This window comes from Hesperophylax consimilis, chromosome 12 (genome assembly GCF_061612785.1).
Source record: "Hesperophylax consimilis isolate HC1 chromosome 12, BYU_Hcon_1.0, whole genome shotgun sequence".
Taxonomy (NCBI): Eukaryota; Metazoa; Arthropoda; class Insecta; order Trichoptera; family Limnephilidae; genus Hesperophylax; species Hesperophylax consimilis.
The window spans coordinates 18,483,747-18,504,047 of record NC_142847.1 but is presented as its reverse complement, the minus strand read 5'-3'; the positions used below and the strand labels follow the sequence as shown (position 1 = coordinate 18,504,047).

Genomic DNA, 20,301 nt, shown 5'->3' with positions numbered 1-20,301 from the left:
ATCGGAAGCCACTTGGTTCAGAGTAGATGTGCTTCCAGGAAACTAATGGAGGGGAAATTCTTATACCATGTTTTGTGTTATTTGTGTTTGTCCACATTTACAGTCCAATTTAGAATCCTTTAGGCTCCATTAGTGCATCATGTACGCAAAGCGACTGTGACTGCACAGGAAGCGGTTTAGTGAGGCTCGTATCTTCCGAGGGAGAGAGAACCCTGGCAGTTTAGTAGTTGCGTTCCCAACAGGTGCTTTTTTTCACATTGGAGGTGATTTCAAATACTGAGTTCATCATTTCTCTTCAGGAGAGTGTTGTCACGCAGACTTTTACGTTAAGTCCGAAAAGGTTTCTTGGATTCGAGGTGGTTGGCCGTGAGGTTCACACGGTTACTTTGAAATGGAAAGTTTTTTATTTAAGCGGAGACGGTTTACACATAGTTCCATGTGCTATCTCCCATTTTACCTCAATCCTTTAACAACAACCCAGTCCCTTTAATAAAGTTAACCAGGGTTGTCATTGGGTATGTGGCTGTGTCTTCTGGTTCTACTGTATGTCTCCCCAGGTATCTGAGCCTAGTTCCCACCAGGATAGGACATTAGCACCATAGGTGAATTGGAGTCTCTTCATCCTCTTCACATTTCCTGCATCTATTGGTGTTTTCTACTCCCAAAATCTGCATGTGTCTCCTGAGATGGCAGTGTCCCGTTAGTAGTCCTACCAGTTCCCTCAGCGAGTTTCTGTCCATATCGAGTAGTTTCTTGGTTCGTCTAGGCTCTGGTCCTTTTATGAGTACTTTGGATTGTCTCATTCCAGGTGCCCTCTCCCATTCTTTGTGGTGCTGGGATTTGACCCACCTATTAATATGTAATTTTGTGTGGCAAGCTGCTGAAATGGAAAGTTACTATTCACGGCTGTTTCGTATTATATTCCTTGAGAGATGCTGCCCCTCATCAGTGTTAAGATTATTTACCTCTTTTATGAACATCAGGCTTATTAGGCCCGGTGTGCCCTTGCACATTGGAGAATCTCGTGTCATCGGTGGTGGTGAGGTCGGTGTCGTACTGCAGGGATCCTTTCTTGGCCTGCATCAGCAAGTGCACCATGTCTGGCCTGACGATGCCTTCTTTCTCCCTGTTGGCCATCGTCTCATGGACCAGCGTCCTGTAGTATGTGGCCACGTCGAGCGGGAACAATGGCAGCTTGAACAGCTAAAAAACAAATGGTATTTATTTTTAGTGTGAGAAATGGTGTGTTTCGTTTCGTAACAGTCTTTTTATTTGGTATCACAGTGAATGTTGATTCAAACGCGATACTCACTCAAATGCATTGCTTGAATACAGCATGTTTCAAACTTCTTAGTCGACTTCAGAAAAGGAAATTCCAATAACATTGAAATAAAAGTTAATTTTAATACATTAAAAACATTGAATAAAGAAGAACACAAAAAATGCCTTGTGGACTTATTTACATGATCCAAATATTTGGTCAATCGGGCCATAAATTTCCAATACAATACTGTGTTCTATGGTGTCAGGCGAATGTAAGTGAAGTCAGAGCGCTGGGCTAGTGGGCTAAATGGAACATTTGTTTGTATTCAAATTTGTATGGAATGCACTTCTAGTTTACTCGTTAGATAAACTGCTAAAAAGCAGTTTATCGGGACTTTTTTTGCCTTAAAGTGTGTAAAATATAATAATAAAAAAATGTATAAAAGAAAAAACTTATTAAAAATGATAATTACAATTGCGAATGAACATTGCACCGTCGGTGCGCGACCGATAACAACTTTATACTATTTAATTATGTAAATATATAATTACCTTCATCAGCTTTGGAAATGTAGCGTATCCTTGAAACTTAAGAAACTGCCAGCCGCTGAAATTCGTTGCTTTCTTTCCCATCACAAAGAATTCATTTTCTCTGTTTTCAAAAGAGTTGATTTTGAATCCAAATGCTGTTGAAGCTATCACATCATTTGTATATCTTGTAAACATCTCTTTTATTTCGATCTCTGGCATTTTATTTTCTGAAAGACGTTTTCTTCTTTAAAATGTGGCATTATTGGCATGGGAAAAATATCAACAAACATGTTATTACAGATACACAAAGAGACATTTGACTTTCTGGAAAATAACGATTATGTAAGAATGACAAATGTAAGTTATTTGGCTACCGCTCAGAGTACTCAGGATGCCTATCCTCGGGTTACGAATAACCTGACAATATTTGAAAACCTGCACCTACCATCACAGTAAGGGACTTAGTCAGCAAAGGAATTGAACACATAACACCTGGGTGGGACCCAAACGTGATGCCAACTCAGCCACTGACCGGTCACTCCCCAACTTTCCTCTTTACCATTTCCCCTATTCCTTGGGAATGACTGTCAGGAATTACACTATCAATAAATTAAAACTTACCGCCTTCTTTCTCTTTAGCCAATTTCAAGAGGAAATCTCTAGTTTGTTCTCCGCACTCAGACACCAATGGGAATATGCTCTTCATCTTGGAGCTTGTGTATGCAGGGCTTAATGCTGACCTCATATCTCTCCATTTTTGTCCTGTGATAAATAAATTAACTTTCATCACCAGTTGACTTACTGACAATAATCTTGAAATTGCCTAGTCACATTTTTTACTTTCAAATACAAATATACTATTTTATGAAGAAGCAATGAAATTTTGGGAACTTTGTTCTAGTCTTTGGAAGTAATCACCTGTCATTCTTAGGTGAACTGGGTCTGACTCCCAGAAATGATTTGAATCATATTCAAAAAGATTAAAATCAAATTTTTTAAAATATTTTTTTCTTTTTGAATGCTTGATAAATATGGATGGTACAAAACGGCTTTTGTCTTATTTTTGAGAGTTAAATTGATATTTCAAAGTTCTATAGTTCGTAATGGAAATGGCTTTGGTAACTAAATATAGTTGATTTGGCCTATAAATTCTATAGAAAAATAATGTTGAATTTTTTAAAAATAATTTAAATGACTCACCCCTCAGGAAGAACAAGTTACTGCCAAATAGTGGTTCGGCCTCTTCGTCCATGAAGACCTTGTGGTCGATGAAGTGGTCAAAGTCCTTCACTCCCACCAGCTTGATGAGCTCCAAGTCTCGTACCACTATGATTGGCTTTGTGAATGCAAAGAATCCCGTGTACCTGAGGATATCAATCACATTGCTATTTACATTGGTTCAATGACAAAATAAAACATGAAGAGAAGTGAAAAGAAAAAAAAAACCTAACCTAACCAGTAACATCTGTTAGTTTCATGAGAATGGGTCGTTTCTTCGACTCGTTTTTGTGTAAGTCGGCTCTTATGTGGAACGAGCTACCACCATCTTCAAGACCCGCATTAAAAAATCCCTTCCCACAGCCCCTACCTTAACCTGCCTCATAATGCTGCCCAACGGGTTCCCCTGTCTTTACATTGTACAGACATGGGTGCTCTTGTGAGGTGTAAAACCGGACAACTCGGGCAGTGACAATCAACACACTTTTGAAAAGTGATGTCATTAAAAGTGATGAAAAAAACTAGCCTATATGTATACTTAACCGTTTGAGTGCCAAAAAAATTCATACAGTTGCTTGTAAAATGCCACCAAAAAAACATCATTTTTTATGAAACTATATATTTTTTTAAAACCCCATAAATTCTTTGAATTTTCAAGGATTTCGATGATTTTTTCGGTGTTTTATTAAAGTATATTGGTTTAGAATCACGCGGAGGAGGATCCCGAAGTCCAGGCGTTTCGAAAAAATGAGAATTTTACATACAGACGTACGCGCGAATCAGAACACGACTGACGCAATCGACGGAAATCGACGATCGGCAATCTTCGTTAAAACACGAATCAAGTGTTACAAAAAATAGGCATCCCCGATTGGGGTATGTTGTGAGGCTGAAGGTAGTGTGGAGGGGAAGGAGATGGGAAGAGGTAGGTGGGGGAGTTCCTGGCTATTCAGATCTGGTCACCAAACATGGCTAAAACCATTTCAATCAGCCTTTCAATTCTTAACGGTTGTCTTACACCTGGGCGATACCGAGATTATCTTCCACTCTGAAGTAAATAATGTTTAATTTTGAAAGTGATTATACAAAGGAAATACAGTAGTTTTTTTTAATATATTTCGTTGTGCAGTTTTTTTTCAAATCAAAATCTTTGAAAAAAATTTATGTCAAGTATTCAAGACATTTTAGTTACGTGGGGACAGGTTCTTTGGGCGAAATGCCAATTTAGTGGCTTTCGACAGTTGAGTGAATACTCTATGCAGTCTTTCAAGCCTTGCGGAATCGCATCGTGGAGTTAAATCTAAATTATTATTCAATTTAGTCTTACCTTTGGCCCTGATTATCATTGTAGATCCTCAGCAGCGTCTCCACGAAGTGTTCCTTGTGGAAGAAGATCTCCTTCATATTCCCGAAGAAGGGCAGTGGCTGGTGATGGTGATGCACGCCCCGCCGCTTGAAGTGGCTGTTTCTCCAAACGGCCAAGGAAAAGGCCAGGATCACCAAGAAGGCGAACATGAGTAGCCAGTCCACTAAGTTGAGAGCCATGTCTGTGAGTGAATATTTTTCTAAATACAAAACAAGTTTATTTATTTATTTTGTAAGAAACAAACAGCTTTTATATAATATACAATGATAGATATAAATATACAAGTTAACTGAAGTCAAGCCACAGAAGTTTCTTATGTTAAAGTTCATTGGAAATGAAGTTTTAACATCTTAAAATTAATTTGGTGTTAAAGGAAGGGGAGAGGAAGAAGAAAATAGGAAGAGGATAGGAGATGCTCCCAATGCATTCCATACTCTCATATTAATAATCGATCGTACGCATTACTTCATATCGATATTTCTTTAGGTTATTACCAAAAATGTCAATGTTGTAAAATTTTGTATTATATTGTGCACATATACGAGGAATTGGGGAATTTTTTCGAATGTTTGTTCTACACGAGGGTAGATAAAATAAATCAGATTGTCGGGTTGATCTAGACGGAATATGAAGATTTATTAAATTTGTTAAGTTCTGGTGAGTCCAGACCATTATTTAGGATTTTAAATAATAAGATTTGATCAAAAATTAGACGTCGTGTTTGGAGGGAGTTAAAATTATGAAATTTAATGGATTCGGTATAATTTGAGAAGTGTAAGTTTAGTTTAAAATTTATGTGTTTAAAAAATTTTTTTTGAATTCTTTCTATTCTTTCGATATGAGCTTGGTATAAAGGAGTCCTGATCGGTGTACGGTGTTCCAGGTGCGGGCGAATATATGAGGTGTAAAGGGAATATAGAGTGTTTATGTTGTGGAAGGTTAAAAAAAGATTGATTAAAATTTTTACGCTTTTTCTGTTTTAACTTTATTTATTAGCTGAAGTGCCTTGCCCGGGCTTCGTACATAGTTTTTCAAAACCAGATGTAGACAGTAATTTTTGTAAGTTGAAGTGTGCAAAATTTCATCAAATATTTTCAAAACACTGTTTTAAGGGATGGGGTTGGTTTTTGGAAATCTCATGTAGACAGTGACCTTCCTCTTGTTTTGAAGGTCAACTCACCGGCACTTTTTTTTACATAAATAGATTTATGTAAGCCTAAAAAATCAACCTGTAAAGAACATTTTTTTTTAACTATAATACAGCCTGTATTAACTTAACTATATTACATAATTTTCATTTTTTTTGGTTTGACTGAGGACTGAACCTACCTCCCCAAGGACTGGAGTTAACCACGCTAACAACCGAACCAAATCCCGATTGAGTAGGACCCACATTTATTTTGTTTGTTAACTGCTGTAATGTCATCCAATTTCAGATATGGGTGATTGCCACCAAGCTGCTCTGCCGAGTTTCAGCTCAATCGGATTTCGGGAAGTGGGCTAATTTCCACTTCCAATTCATTCACAAAAACAGAAAGTGAAATTCAAACAGACATATTTAAAAAGGCTTTTACATAAGCACAATGAAAAATACAATCAAAAATAATAAAAATAATTGAGTAGGTTAATAGTAAGAGTTCATTAATTTCAGTTGTATATATTCAATAGTTATCCTGATTTCAAAATATCTACAGAACAATATTTACTACCACGCCTATGAAGTCTTTGTTTGGACGAGTTAGAGGAAAAGTTGGTACAAAATAGTTCTTTGTGAAAAAACTAGGTACTCTGATCATTATCATTTCTGAGAGGTCCGAATCTAAGAGGATCAAATAATTATAGATTAATATTCCGTAAATGATTTATATGTACTCACTTGTAACAAATCGTTGTGTTGTTCAATTAAAATTATATTAACATCCTTACCAACAATCTTATATTAATTAATTTAGTAGGTTGAACATTGTCAATGGCAATCAAAAACTTTGCAAAGTAATTCAACTTGGATAGTATAAAAGATTAATTTGCAACAAATACGACGTAGGTTCTGTAACTGGGGAATTATTGCTGAATTCTGCAAAAAAATAGTGCTTGAAATGGCCACTGTCACAATAAACTACGATAATATCTTTTTCACCTCATGTGATGTTGTCTACCAACAGGGAAAAACCCAATAAACAGTCTTAGCCATTTCTAGGAAAGTTATGGCCTGATACAGAGGCGGCTTTTATGTAACCCGTTAACTATTAAATATAAAATGGAATAGTTAACTGGTTGTGTAATTTGAATTTTTTTATTATTTTTATAATTTGAAAATTTCAGCTGCCCTAAACCAGTGGGTTCACTAGCTCATTATTTTTTTTTTAAACATACCGTTGTTTTAAAATGATTTTTTTTTTCATGGTTAAAATAATTTTCAAATTAGAGGAAACGGATCGTACAAAGAAATTTACAGACATGAAATGCTAAACAGTCGAATTAAAATAGGACTTCACTACGCTGAGTTCAGGCGATGCTCTACGTCGTGTAATATTTTAAATTGAGCCGCTATCAATAACAACCCTTACGTAGATGGTGATCATGTTTAAATTCCCGCTTAACACAGCCTGTTTTGATTTATGCAAGAAAAAAACATGGCCAAAAAGCGCCTTTTATTTTATTTTGTTGATGTTCAGGCATAACTATTAAATATTTTTCCAATTATTTTATAAATAACTTAATTTGCCACATTATACAATAAAATTATAACCGAAAATGGATTCGTAAGTAGGAGATTTTGAACTTTAAAGCAGTTTTCATAGGCCTTATACGTTATTTTTTTCTGGGCTCATAAGAAGACTTTTCTAAAAAATACTCGATTATTTCAAAGGCCAAGATGTATTCTACTCGCAGTATTTAATTAAAGCATCTGAAACATTTCTAGGCGACCAAATTTTCAAACCAAAAACACATGATTTTGCATTACTACGTATGGCATCGCCTTAATTATATCAGTCAACTGAAAACTTGTAGTATACTTTCAGTTATAATGTAGTTGTTTAGTTAAAAAACTATTTTATTAAAATTATTTCTAGATTACATTTGAACATCTGAGATGGGTGCCTGTTTTTTAAGGGCAAACATTGTTTTGTTTACATTTGGATATAGAAGATAACACCTTATCAACTCCCCAGTAACTGCAAGGTCAATTAGAATTATTCAAATGTTAATTAAACATCCGATACAGGGTAACTAATTTGGATGCATAGTATTGATAGAAAAAAAAAATTCTCTTAGTCCCAACTGCTCATTATCATTCGTTATTTAGATGTTGGTATGTAGTAGAGGTGAGTCGTACTAGCTCGTCTTGATACTAGGAACAACTAGTACAAGTGAGAATAAATACTTATTCCAAATACCTGTACCCTTGCATTTCGCCAGTGATAGTATGCCCAGAATTTTTATTTCCCTAGATTTCAGATTGGATTTGTTTTGTGTGGGGTATTGCTCACTCAGTACTGGATTCCCCACAGTATTTTTTCGAATCCGTGGGGGGTGGCTGGAGAATATCAGAAAAGAAACTGAAAAAAGGAGTGTGTGCCAAGACCGAGTTGTTTTTCGGTCCGTTCTCTCTGCCTACCCCTGCGTGGAAATGGCGTGATGGTTAGTTTGTTAGTTAGAAACTTATTATATGCTTTACGTGTCTTCCAAGTATTTGGATTAGTGAACACTCTTATCATTTAGCATCTTGTGCGAGTATTGCGCGTCTTGCGGGATGCGCAATATTCGCAAGATGCGCAATACTTAAAAACAAATAGTAAGTACGAAAGTATCTTTGACATATCTGTTCCAAACATCTGTTCTAGTCAAAGATATTAGAAGAACGAGATGTGCTATGAGCAGTTCATACTGTGTGGAATTGTTTTGCCCAGTGTCGCCGGTTTTGTTCACCAATACTACTGCACACCTTCGCTTACGCTAAGGTATCCGCACTAATACATAGAACAGATTTATGTGCGTACACGTCCTGATAGTATTCAAAGTACCCTAATTAGGTAGTACTCCGCCTACGGTCCGGCGGCCAACATAGCATATCTCGTTCTTCTAATATCTTTGGTTCTAGTATATACGCTTCACCTCTAAATAAGTATGTAGTGAGACTGAAGGTAGTAGAGAGGAGAAGGCGGTAGGAAATAGAAGGGTCAGGAAGTAACGGATTATTCAAATCTAGTCACTAAATAAGCTAATGCCATTTCATGCGACGTTTCGATTATATATGGTGGACACCAGGATAATAAAAAGTATCTACCACTCTGGAAATTGAATATATTGTTATATTTAAAGCACCCTGTATAACCATATTCTTGATATAATTATTACGATGTGCTTTGTGCTCTTTGCAATATACCTTTGTACCGTCCTACCAAGAAGGTTATCATTTGAAGGTTAAAACGATAACCCGTACTTACAAATCGATGGTTTAGAGTTAAAATGTTGTAACTACAAAATGACAAGAATTGGTAAATTACAAAAAACCAAGATTCTTTATAAGTAACTGAAGATGTTGAAGTTTAAAGAAGTATTCTTGATACTTGAAGCATCTCTTTTGTTTAACACTGTTTATATTGTTTCTAACAAGAAATTAGTGATTATTCTATCATAACTTCAAATGATGTTTTGTAGATACAACATTTTAACTCTAAGCCGTTGAAATGCACATATTAGATACATAATACTTCGTAATAGTTTTATGGATGAGAATTTCAGATGACTAAATCGATTTGGGAAGAGGGAATTTCAGTAAAATCATTCCCCGATAAGCAGTGGCGGTTCGTGGTTTTTTTAACAGGGGGTTCAGAAATTCAAGAGAAGATAAACATATCTAATTAAAATTTACTTACTGTTGTCCTACGTCAAATAGTCGAATACGGCAGCAGTCACACAACTTAAATAAAGTTAGTGGGAGGGGTACCTACATATTATTGTTTTTAAATCACTTTACCTAGACACAATTATTAGATAATGAGAAAAGTTTTATAGGAATTAAATTGTTTAATGTTTTTATAGCACTCAATGTAGGTACGTTGCTAATTATTATTGTTTTTTAGAGAAGAATAATTTCGTAGAATATATAATAGATATTTTAAAACATCAAAAAACAAATAAAGGTGGCACGAAATAAATTTAAAAATAGGTAGTAGATTTACAAATGCCATAAGCAAACGGTTGGAGAAATGCAGAAACAAGAAAACAAAAATATGTACAAAAATGACTACAAAGTTAAATACCATAATATAACATAAAAAAATAACACTTAACTTGCATCCCTATGGTTCAAAGGTTAAATGTCGGCCGCGAAGTTCTCGGATTTCTTCGGTTACATTCGTCAATGTTCGGAGGTCACGTGATATCACAACGCGTGTTCGGCGCACACAATTTGTCTTATTTTTGCAAAGAAAGACCAAATTTTGTATATATCACCATCATAGGGTCTGTACCGGCTAAGATTATTTTGTATGGAGAGTTTGGCGCGGATTTTAACTCGCACAAATTTGGAATAGGCATCGTATTTTTCGGTGGCGCGGGTTTTGAAGGCGAAATTTTAATAGCGTGCTATCTATAATGTGCTTATATTATTATAAAACAAGGATGTTTTATTTTCTCATATTTTTAATGGGGGTTCGCCGCACAAACGCACTTTAGAGAAAACCGCCACTGCCGATAAGCGTTTAAGTCCCAATAATTGATTTATAACTGTTTTTCAGAGGAGGGTCAGTTGGGACGTTTACCATTGATTAGTCGGTGGATCTTTTAGATTTACTTAAATATTATAATCAGCATTTCAACTGTCACAACCAACAATGTCAGTTGTAAAGTTGCCATAATGTTTTTTTCCAAAGAAATAAATAACGATTTATGCAAAATTTCAAAACGACGCTATATTTATTGCTATCAACGATAGTAAAAATGTAGACTCGGAGATTTTTACATGTAGAAATAAAATTTTATATAGCCGTAATGCAAAGTTACCAATTTGAACACCCGACATTTGTTTATCTGTTTGTTGGAGTAGCAAAATTCTTGAAATAAGATGGAAGCAAATAGATATATTATGTGTATTTTATAATAAGCCTTCAACCTGCACTTGTCTTTTACGCAGGAGCCGTTTAAAGCCATTTCTCGGTTTGAGTCCTCGCTGTGTTATGAACAAGAATTTTACAGGGCCCAAATTCATAAATTCATTGTAAAAATTCCCCATTTATATCTCTAGAAATATGTTTAGTAAATTATTTCTTTATCTTGGGTAAGGATTTAAAGCGACTCTTTTTTTTTCTTTTCCTCTTCAACTCTTTTCAAATCTCGCGCGTCAGTACAAACAGCCTTGTTCGGTGTTTAAAATATTATTTTAGTTTCACCTGAGATTTCTTCGCTTGTTTTAGAAAACGTTGTCCTTATGAATGAACTATATAATAAATATGGTGTCTTGTCTTATTTTCGAGAGTTAAATGGATATGTCAAACTTTGCTCCGTAGGTCATGATTGCTCACTTGTACCACGTGGCATGCACCGTCTGGCACAGTGCGGGGTTACTCGGCTGAGTGAACATTAAGCCACTGGCGATATGCGATAGAAATATATTTTGTTTATTTTAATTGAAAAAAATTACATAATTTTTTTATTCAAGTAAGCACATAAATCACCTCACCTCCCTTAAACACCGTGTATATTTTATTTTGGGTTCAATCATATTAGATTCCACTAAGATTCTAACTAAAATTTAGTGTTAATGTGATGTATTGTGAGTATTTTTCTCTTAACACTCCCTTTCCCAAGAGTGGTAATACACTTTCCCCAAACAAGAGTTTTGCGCGATATCTAAGTTGGTTTTTTACATCACATACTCTATAATTTAGGTTATCCTGGAAAAAATATTCGGTAATCGAACTGCATTTAAAAAAAATATGTAGTTACTATTTTTGAAGACATTAAGTAATATCTATCAAATTCCAACGAAATTACTCTCTTTCCCCATTATGATGCGCGTCTTTCCTGTTCATATCCCTATTACTTTAAAAAAAACCCTCACTGCAAACAAGCCCCAAGCCGCAAGTTTCCAGTCATAAAATGTGCATTTTACTGGAAAGGGCTCCGATAATGCATATTTGAGTCATGCTTGCTTTCATACATCTCTGTTTTGCATTACTCAATGATTGACTGCTAGGTCAAGATGGGCGATGTTTGGTTTAAACAGTAGGTAGTAACTAATATCTAACGTTACTGGAAAGGGCAAAAGGAAAATTAAGAGACACAGTCACTTTACAATATTGTGGGGGACTCTAGTGACCCCCCTTCTGGTCGTACATAATTTTTATCATTAGATATGTAAAGGTTAAAATAATAAGTGGTTCAAATATTGATAGTTTTTATTAATGGCCATAGAGTATATACTTTTACATCTAATATACAGGTTTTATAATAATGTATTATATGATGACACCTATTATAAGGTTTATAAAACGGTTATAGATTAGTTGCTAACATTCTTTCTTAGTTTGAAGCCAAGCCAGAAGCCATTTTGGGAATGCATAATGAAGGTGTCACGGGCTAATTTGAGTGGTATAGTTGTGGTGGGGGTGGTGACAATGTCCAGGTGAGCCAGAATGTGGAAGATGACTATCTTTGCTTCCAGCACAGCGAAACGGGCCCCTGAAATGCAAAAAATATTGGTTTTAAAATAATAAACAGTAATTGCTAGTTTTCAGAGCATTCGTCATGTTAACAACCTAAAAACTTTTTGAAAAATAGACTTACAAGTTTTCAATAGTAAGGTCACGATTTATTTATTTATAAATTTTTCTTACTACTGTTATAGAGCCGTTTTTATGAATTTTATCAAGCCTTAACACGATAACACTCAATTCATAAATAATCCATTTTGATCATCACTCTGTTGGAATTGAACCCATAACCTACCGATTCATTCAAATTTGTAAATTTTATTTTGTACAAAAATCTATACTTTCATTTCTCTCTTTTTTAAAGTAGACAATCATTTGTGGGTTATGAGTAACTTGAAAATATGAGCAGTCAATTCTGTTACACTATCTTTTTACACAGTAAACATACATACATTTCTTGATACAGCACGGTCGACAAAACATAATGGAAATGTTCATTCTTATTAGAAAGCTCCCATTTTCCAATACACTATGTACACAATATGTATTATTGATTCACCTACTCTACTGCAACTCATTCCCTTCAATATCCCCTCGCACAGACTCAGAAATAATGAACTGCTCTTCCTCAACCATCATTCGACAAATTATTGATATTATTCACCATTGTCCAGAATGTGTAGACTGGTCAACTCAATTCAAAACCTTAACTTTTTTGGGATAAGTCTAAATGATTTTTGCCAGTCGCTAAACAAGTGACGGAATATTATAAGAGTCCTGTGGTCCTGACCCACGGCGTATTCTTGACTTGATTCGACTTGTCACTTTATTTTCTTATATTATATTTACCATATGTCTTTGCTTTCATGTACCTTTGTCTACTCCTATATTTTTCATTTTACTTTATTCGTGTTATTATTTTGTAATTTGGACGATGTCCGTTAATAAATAAATAAATATTGTTAACACGGTGTTCTAATGAATGTATCACCCGTATAAAAAAAGAATTTACTGTAATTGAATTCACTAACCGGTCATTTAAAACTGACAGCTATTCAGAAGATTTTGCGAAAGTTGAGAGACATTTTATGCTAATGTAACAAAATTGATTGATTTACTATGAACCTGAAAATTTTGCTATGCAAAATTTATTTTATTTCTTACGATTTTCGCACTATGTTGTAGAATATTTGGGAAAACAGCTGCTATTTCTCAGCAAAAGTTGTGGTATTTTACACTTATGTACTTTTTTTGGTATATATATATATTTTTTTCTTCTTAATATTCAAACCATTATAATAATATGACTATACAAACTTGTTGAAACATATCCAAAGAAACATTTTTAATGTAATATTAATTTCTTATTTTAAAATATTAGAAAAATATGAAAATTCACATTACTTGCCCGAAAAATGGCAAAATTCGCATATACGCATAAAAACCACCATTTTCGCATTTTTCTATTGATTACTATAGGATATTTGTTTTGGTTTTGATTTGAAGTAGCTTACCTATACAGAAACGCGGTCCTATTCCGAATGGGATGAATGTCAATGGAATTATGGAAGCTTTATTTTCATCGGAGAATCTTTCCGGGTTAAATTTCTCCGGGTCCGGGTGGTATCTGGCATCGTGGTGTATGGAGTAGGTGGGTATCCAAACGTCTGCACCCTTCTTCAACTGGAAACATTATTATATGTAATATATAATAATCGTTTTGTAACTTTGTGGCTTCAGAAATTCAATTATTTTATTTTAATTCATGTAGATTTGAAATTGAATCGATTCACTTATAAATGTAAATAACCTTTGATGAAAAGTACTCACGTGATAAGACTGTTGACTGGAACTGTTGGGAGGGGGAAGAGTGAAAGTGGTAGCACACAATCTATCAAGATGTCCATCTGGGGGCCATTTCCTCAATGTTTCTGAAATTGTACATCATTTGTCAAATATTATAACAGCCACATTATTTACTCTAATGGTTTTTGGCATATTATGGCAAGTTTGCAAAACGTCTTGAGCAATTGCTTGCCATAATGTGCTAGATTTATATAAAACCTAAATATATGATAAACTGTGAAATCTAGTTGGATTCATTGGCTTTAAACCGTAGTAAGCAGTTCATTTGTTTCCATATTAATATTTTGAGGAATGATATTGATTAAATAAAATTGCCAAATCGAAAACTGAACACTCATCGCTCTAGTAGTTATAACAGAAACTAATTTGTTTATATTTTTGACTGAACAAATTTACTGTTGAATTTCAAACTACGAGGCGTATCCAGAAAGTAAGTGTACTGAGGCTCTCACGACCGAATGAATTTTATTTTCGACATGTTGGCTACACTTACGTATAGCCTGACTCTTCCCCTCCGCAACGAGACCGGTTCAAGGTCAGTACGTTGAGAAGTGTCGACGCGACAACACGTTTCGTGAAAAATGTCAATCCAATCTCCCGCCAAGTGCAAAATATGCGGCGTCATCCGTTATCTCGTTTGGAAGGGAAAACCTCCGTTTGAGGTTTATAATTTGGTGAAAACTGCATATGGTGATAAAGCTATGAATTGTACGAGTATGTACAAGTGGTATCGCGAGTTTAAAAATGGTTCTCACCTCTTCACCCTCCGCCAAAAAGTTCAAAACCACAATTTCAGCCAAGAAAATTATGGCATCTGTGTTTTGGGACTGTCAAGGCATAATTTTGATTGAATATCTGCCTCAAGGGGAGACCATCATCTCTGCAAGATACTGTGAGACCCTAAAAAAATTGCGGAAGGCGATTCAAAACAAGAGGAGAGGCATGCTGACAAAGGGAGTCAGCCTGCTGCACGACAATGCCAGACCACACACGGCCAACGCAACGAAGGAACTGCTTGCTTCGTTTAAATGGGATGTCCTAAACCACCCCGCGTATTCCCCTGACCTATCACCTTCAGATTTTTATCTGTTTACCTCCATGAAGCTGTACATGGGTGGAAAAAGGTTTTCAACCGACGAGGAGGTAAAGGGGGAGGTGGAGAAGTGGACGAAGGGGTTGGCGGGAAACTACTTCGAGGAAGGCATGAAAATGTTAATCCCCCGCTTCACCACCTGCATTGAGAGGAATGGCGACTATGTCGAAAAATAGCTTACATATGTACTATGGTAACCATGTAATTTTTATGTTTCAATAAAAAAATTTGTAACCTACAAAAATTCAGTACACTTACTTTCTAGATACGCTTCGTATTTTGAGTCCTTCAGCAGAAAGATGAAATGTTATAACTTAAGATTTTCCAGGCGCAAAAAAAAATTGTCACAAAAAAGACTTATTTTAAAATTTGCTAATTTAAACAAAATTAGTATATAAATTCGCCTTCCTTCTCTCCATAATTTGAAGTTATGGCCTAGATCACCCTTGAAGGGTGAAAGCCGGAAACATTTGAAAAAAAAAAACAAGACACTTTTATGATTGTAGACTCGTCTTTAGGATAAGGGCGAGGAACATATAAAATTTGAATTTTTCCTCAAAATTCAAAAGATTTCTTAATGGAAATTATTGTGTGTGCATGCTGCGTGTATGCAAGTGTGAATCCATGTGTAGGAATACTTCTTGTCGGTAGCGGCTTCAGCCACCACAGTTACAAATTGTAACCACAACTCTATGGACAAACATCAATTTTATTGTTTAATTACCTGATACAACCATATCGATATATTTCATCTTCATCAGTTCTGGGTAGGTCAGTTTCCCATTGTTCCTCGCCAGGACCTCATCTATCTCCTCCTGAAGTCTGACTTGAATATCTGGGTTGAGAGCCAACTCGTAGGCTAGGAAACACAGGAGAGAAGATGAAGTGTCGAATCCTGCTACGAGGAATGCCATCGCCTGGGCTGTTAGGTCATCGTCGGTCCACTCTAAAAAATGAAACAAACATGAATTTGGCGTTAGATTTTATTGAATAGGAACTAGATTTTAAAAATAATAAAAACTCACAGCATTGTGTTACTGCAACTACCTTAAGTTCTCCTTCAGGGAATAATGCCATCTTTGGGAATACTGTGCAGAAATCCTTTCGAGGAGAGGAATGAGTGAAACTGGGTCTTGAAGAGGCCCATATTGTAGGAGGAAGGAATCATGCGAGAATGATGCGTTTTTAGAATTCATTCTTACGTTTTACAGCTTGGGAATGACTTGCCAATTTCTATTTTTCCTCATACCTACAACATAGGTCCTTTAAGACCCATTTGTGCCTTTTATTTCTAAAAAGAACCTCTGTCCAACATTCTAAAAGATTAGAGCTAACAAATGCGGAGTTTACACGAAAAAAAGCTAATTTTCACAGACTCCAAAAATAAAACAACAGCGCTTTATGATTCTCTATCTTTGTTAATTTTCTTAAAAAAATTATAACAATATATTTTTGCATTTTGATGAAAATTGTCTCTGGACCTAGAGTTAGCGAAGTATTTTAAATCAATTTTAAAACAACCCACCCCTTTTGGCACTCTCTTGTTGTATAGCCGCTTTATTAATGGTTGCAAATCCCGTATCGTCGGCAATGGAGGGTTCATTGTCGTACTTCAGCGACCCCTTCCTTGCCATCATGAGCTGGTGGATCATGTCTGGTCTGATGATGTTGTGGGTCTCCCTGGTGGCTATGGTATTGTGCACCAGGTTCCTGAAGAAAGACGCCACTGGAGCGGAGAAGAGAGTTATCTTGAAGAACTGAAAGAATTAAAGAAATTAAATAAATTTTTAATATATACACGGTGTCCGGAAACTCGTAGTACAAGCGGGAAACTGGAGAATCTACACCACATGGGGAACCCAAAAAAACATAAAGTTTTTTGATTTGAGCATTTTCAAAAAAAAAAAAAACCAAAAAAAAATATTTTTCGGCTATTTTAGGGCTAAAGTTTTTTCTGGTGTTTAGGGTTGAATAACAGATGTTTTAACCCTGCAGAGCAGAAATATTTTATGATTACACCGGGTTAAATGAAGGGTGATTTCAAAATAATGCTTCAAATCCGAGTTTCTTCATTTGTTTTACTTTCAAATAGTTTTAATTAGTTGGGTACTTTGATCTTCAGTAATAATTTATAAGAATTTGATTAAAAAAAAAATAAAAAAAATAAAAAAAAATCAACTTCAAATTCGATTTACTCGATAACGAAAGCTCAAATAAAAAAAAGTATACTACAAAATCGACTCCAAATGTGATGTAGATTCACCAGTTTCCCGCTTGTACTACGAGTTTCCGGACACCCTGTATATGGGTTGCTTTTATGAGTCATGTCTGTAGAACGAATTGCTGGCTTCAATTCAATTCAATTCAGTTTAAAAACATTACAAATGCGTTTTTAAAATACATTTGGTAATAAGAATTCTTACATTAATATAAACAGTGTGTATATCAACTATACCAGTAATGATAGAGCTTGCCTTTTAAAGGAAGCTTCATTGATGCTAAAAGTGTCAATATCCGAATTGATTCTGTTCAACAGCAAGATTGCTCTCCCCACCGGCATGACCATTGGCAAGTTACTCCTGCAGGCTGGGAAATAGAATAGTCTATGTTGTATTGCTTTGTATTTCTGCCCTCCTGCAACAGGAATCTGTGCAAGGTTCCCTCTTTCCTTTCTTTTAAAAGCCTCTCCACACATCCTCAAGTATGATATAATTCCCATTGGGCAAAAGTTTTCAATCCTCGCATACAAGTTTTGAGATACCTATGTGCCGCAATTTGGAAGTTAGGATATGTGGGTAAAATCAGATTTGTATGTTTTAAAGTTTATAAATATTATGTGTGTCGTTGCTTATCCAGAATATATAATGTGAGATATCGCGCTTATTTCTCGCCAGCGCCGTCGCATCTGCTGCCGTAATCTTGAATTTCCCGCCTTTCTTTTTGTAACACCCTTCAGTTGTCTATTGTCACCTTAGCAGTTTTATTCTATTATTTAAATCTTGATTCAATTTTGGCGTTTTTTCACCCACGCCGGTCGTGTAATTTTCGTTTGGGATTGTTTAAACGAAAAGAATATCTGTTACTACCCGCAAATTGTCGTAATTTTTTATGAAAATTAGTGCTAAGTGATAGTGCGAACATTTTTGACAGTTATTAGCTTCTTCATTTTGTGCACGGGGTTAAAATGGCCTCAGACAAGGACCATGTAGAAGATGACGTAACCTCTAAACGACGTGATCGAAAGAGGCGACGCCGTTCAATATCAACAAGTTCGTCGAACTCGCAATCTAGCGGTTCGGCGTCGCAAAGTAGTAGGCGACGCAGGCGCACGAAGAGACGTAAGCGGAATGACAGACATCTGCTCAAAAGATTAGCATGTCAAGTCAAGACCCTGCAAGATTTTGTCATGGACAGGTCAACGCAGGAAGCCACTGTCAGCACGCCAAGTATAGTGGCACCCTCGCATGCATCTGGGAGCGTTTGCTCATTGTCGCCTGAAAGGCAGTATCAGATGCCGGGTCCCTCTACTGTTCTGAAGGAGTCTGCAGCGCCAAAACCTTCTGCAACACATCTGGGTTTGGTGGAGAATCTCCAACGCTTCAACTCGAGCGAGTGGGCCAATGTCCGGATCCAGATGCTGGCTGCGGTAACGCATGCCTCATTGAAGCAGAGAGAGTGCCTTCAACAGGCTCTCCAAAAACTCATCAAATGGGGAAGCAGTTCAGAAAGTTCTCTGTCAGGTGAGGCTTTAGAGGAACAACTGGACAGCCTGTTAGGAGAGGACTCCGAGTTTATAAAATGCTCTGACGATATCTTGCAGATAACCTGCGGAAAGCGAGCTGAAATCATTCAGCACAGAAGAGATAAGATTTTGAGCAGCTGTAAGACTGGAGTGGAACGGAAGCTATTCAGCAGAATTCCTCCTTCTTCCACTCATATTTTAGGGGAAGAAGCACTGTCCGCACAGTTGCAGAAACTGGTTGGTGTAACAAAGTGCTTTAGTCCAGTGCGCCTACCTCAGGGTAGCCACTCGGCGCACAACCGCCCTTCAACATCTAAGGAGGTTGTTGCCTTTCCCCCCAAGCAGACAACAAAGGAAAATATGGCATTTCCCTCGTTTCCCCGGCGGGCAGACCACGGGCGACACCCCCAGTATTCCTCCCGAGCGAGGGGTAGGGGTAGGGAACAGAAGCGTGGCGCGAGGGGGCAGACCTCTCGTGGCCGCTTCAACAGATGACTATCAACCATTTCGGGCCGGTCAACTAAACGATTATTGGATAAAATGGCGGACCCTAGATGTCCCAGAGACCATCTTACGTATGATAAGAGGATACCGCATACCATTCATCCGAAAGCCCTTGTTGATAAGTCCAAGCCAAGCTCTCGCAAGGCTCGCAAAAGCTCTCACTTTTGATTCAAAACAAAAGTAACCCCGGAAATGACACTCGAAATAAGAAAGATGATGAGAGATGGTACATTGGAAAGAGCTGGCGACAATGCCTCCTTCCTATCAACACTTTTTCTGGTTCAAAAGAGCGACGGCTCATGAAGACCAATCTTCAATTTAAAAGCTCTCAATTTAGATGTAGCTTGGAAAAAGTTTTCTCTGATATCTCACCACAAGGTCCCACACTTTCTTCAAGCCAACGATTGGATGACAAAAATAGACCTCTCACAGGCCTACTTCCACATACCAGTCGCAAAAGCTCACCGTTGCTTTCTGAGATTGTATTACGGAGGCCTTCACTTACAGATGACATGCCTGCCTCAAGGCCTGAGCAGTGCACCACAGGCCACAAGGTGTGCCAGCACTCAAGTCGTCAGGGGTGTATCTGGTTGTAGCCCCAGATTGGCCAAAAGTGTTTTGGTTACCAGACCTAAAGAAAAGAGCCCTAGACCAACCTCACATAATACCCATGTTGGTCGACAACTTGATAGACTTATCGACAGGACTTCATCCTCAACAGGTCCAGAAGCTCCAACTACAGGTGTGGAAGATTGGGGGTGGAGTGAAGCATTGAACGATTGGTCACAGCAAGAGAAAGCTCTGTTGAATGCGGGTTGGCGCAAATTTACACTTTCAACTTATCACACGGCATGGAGGAGCTGGAAGGAATGGTGCTCCATTAACAATACCTGTCCTAATAACCCTTCGGGATCTCAGCTGGCACGGTTTTTAGCATACCTAAGAGTGAAAAAAGGCTTGGCTCCCAGTACCTCCCAGTACCAGCTTCACAAGTCTGCAGTGTCGGTTTTGTGTGACCCCAATGGCGATTTGAGGACTAGTAATCATCCCTTGGTCAAGC

The 20,301-nt window shown here is 36.8% G+C and overlaps 1 protein-coding gene across 1 annotated transcript in view; it reads right to left on the bottom strand.

The window, feature by feature from the left end:
- Window positions 1-20,301, bottom strand: part of LOC149419276 (uncharacterized) — a 55,492-nt gene that overhangs the window by 4,352 nt on the left and 30,839 nt on the right. Inside the window, exons 14-23 of the mRNA XM_089637963.1 lie at window positions 16,521-16,752; window positions 15,720-15,941; window positions 13,867-13,967; window positions 13,551-13,719; window positions 11,894-12,064; window positions 4,340-4,577; window positions 2,995-3,158; window positions 2,416-2,556; window positions 1,816-2,021; window positions 966-1,203 (exon numbers count right to left, since the gene is read on the bottom strand). Of these exons, the coding sequence (XP_089494089.1) occupies window positions 966-1,203; window positions 1,816-2,021; window positions 2,416-2,556; window positions 2,995-3,158; window positions 4,340-4,577; window positions 11,894-12,064; window positions 13,551-13,719; window positions 13,867-13,967; window positions 15,720-15,941; window positions 16,521-16,752 (1,882 nt within the window). The remainder of the gene's footprint in view (window positions 1-965; window positions 1,204-1,815; window positions 2,022-2,415; window positions 2,557-2,994; window positions 3,159-4,339; window positions 4,578-11,893; window positions 12,065-13,550; window positions 13,720-13,866; window positions 13,968-15,719; window positions 15,942-16,520; window positions 16,753-20,301) is intronic.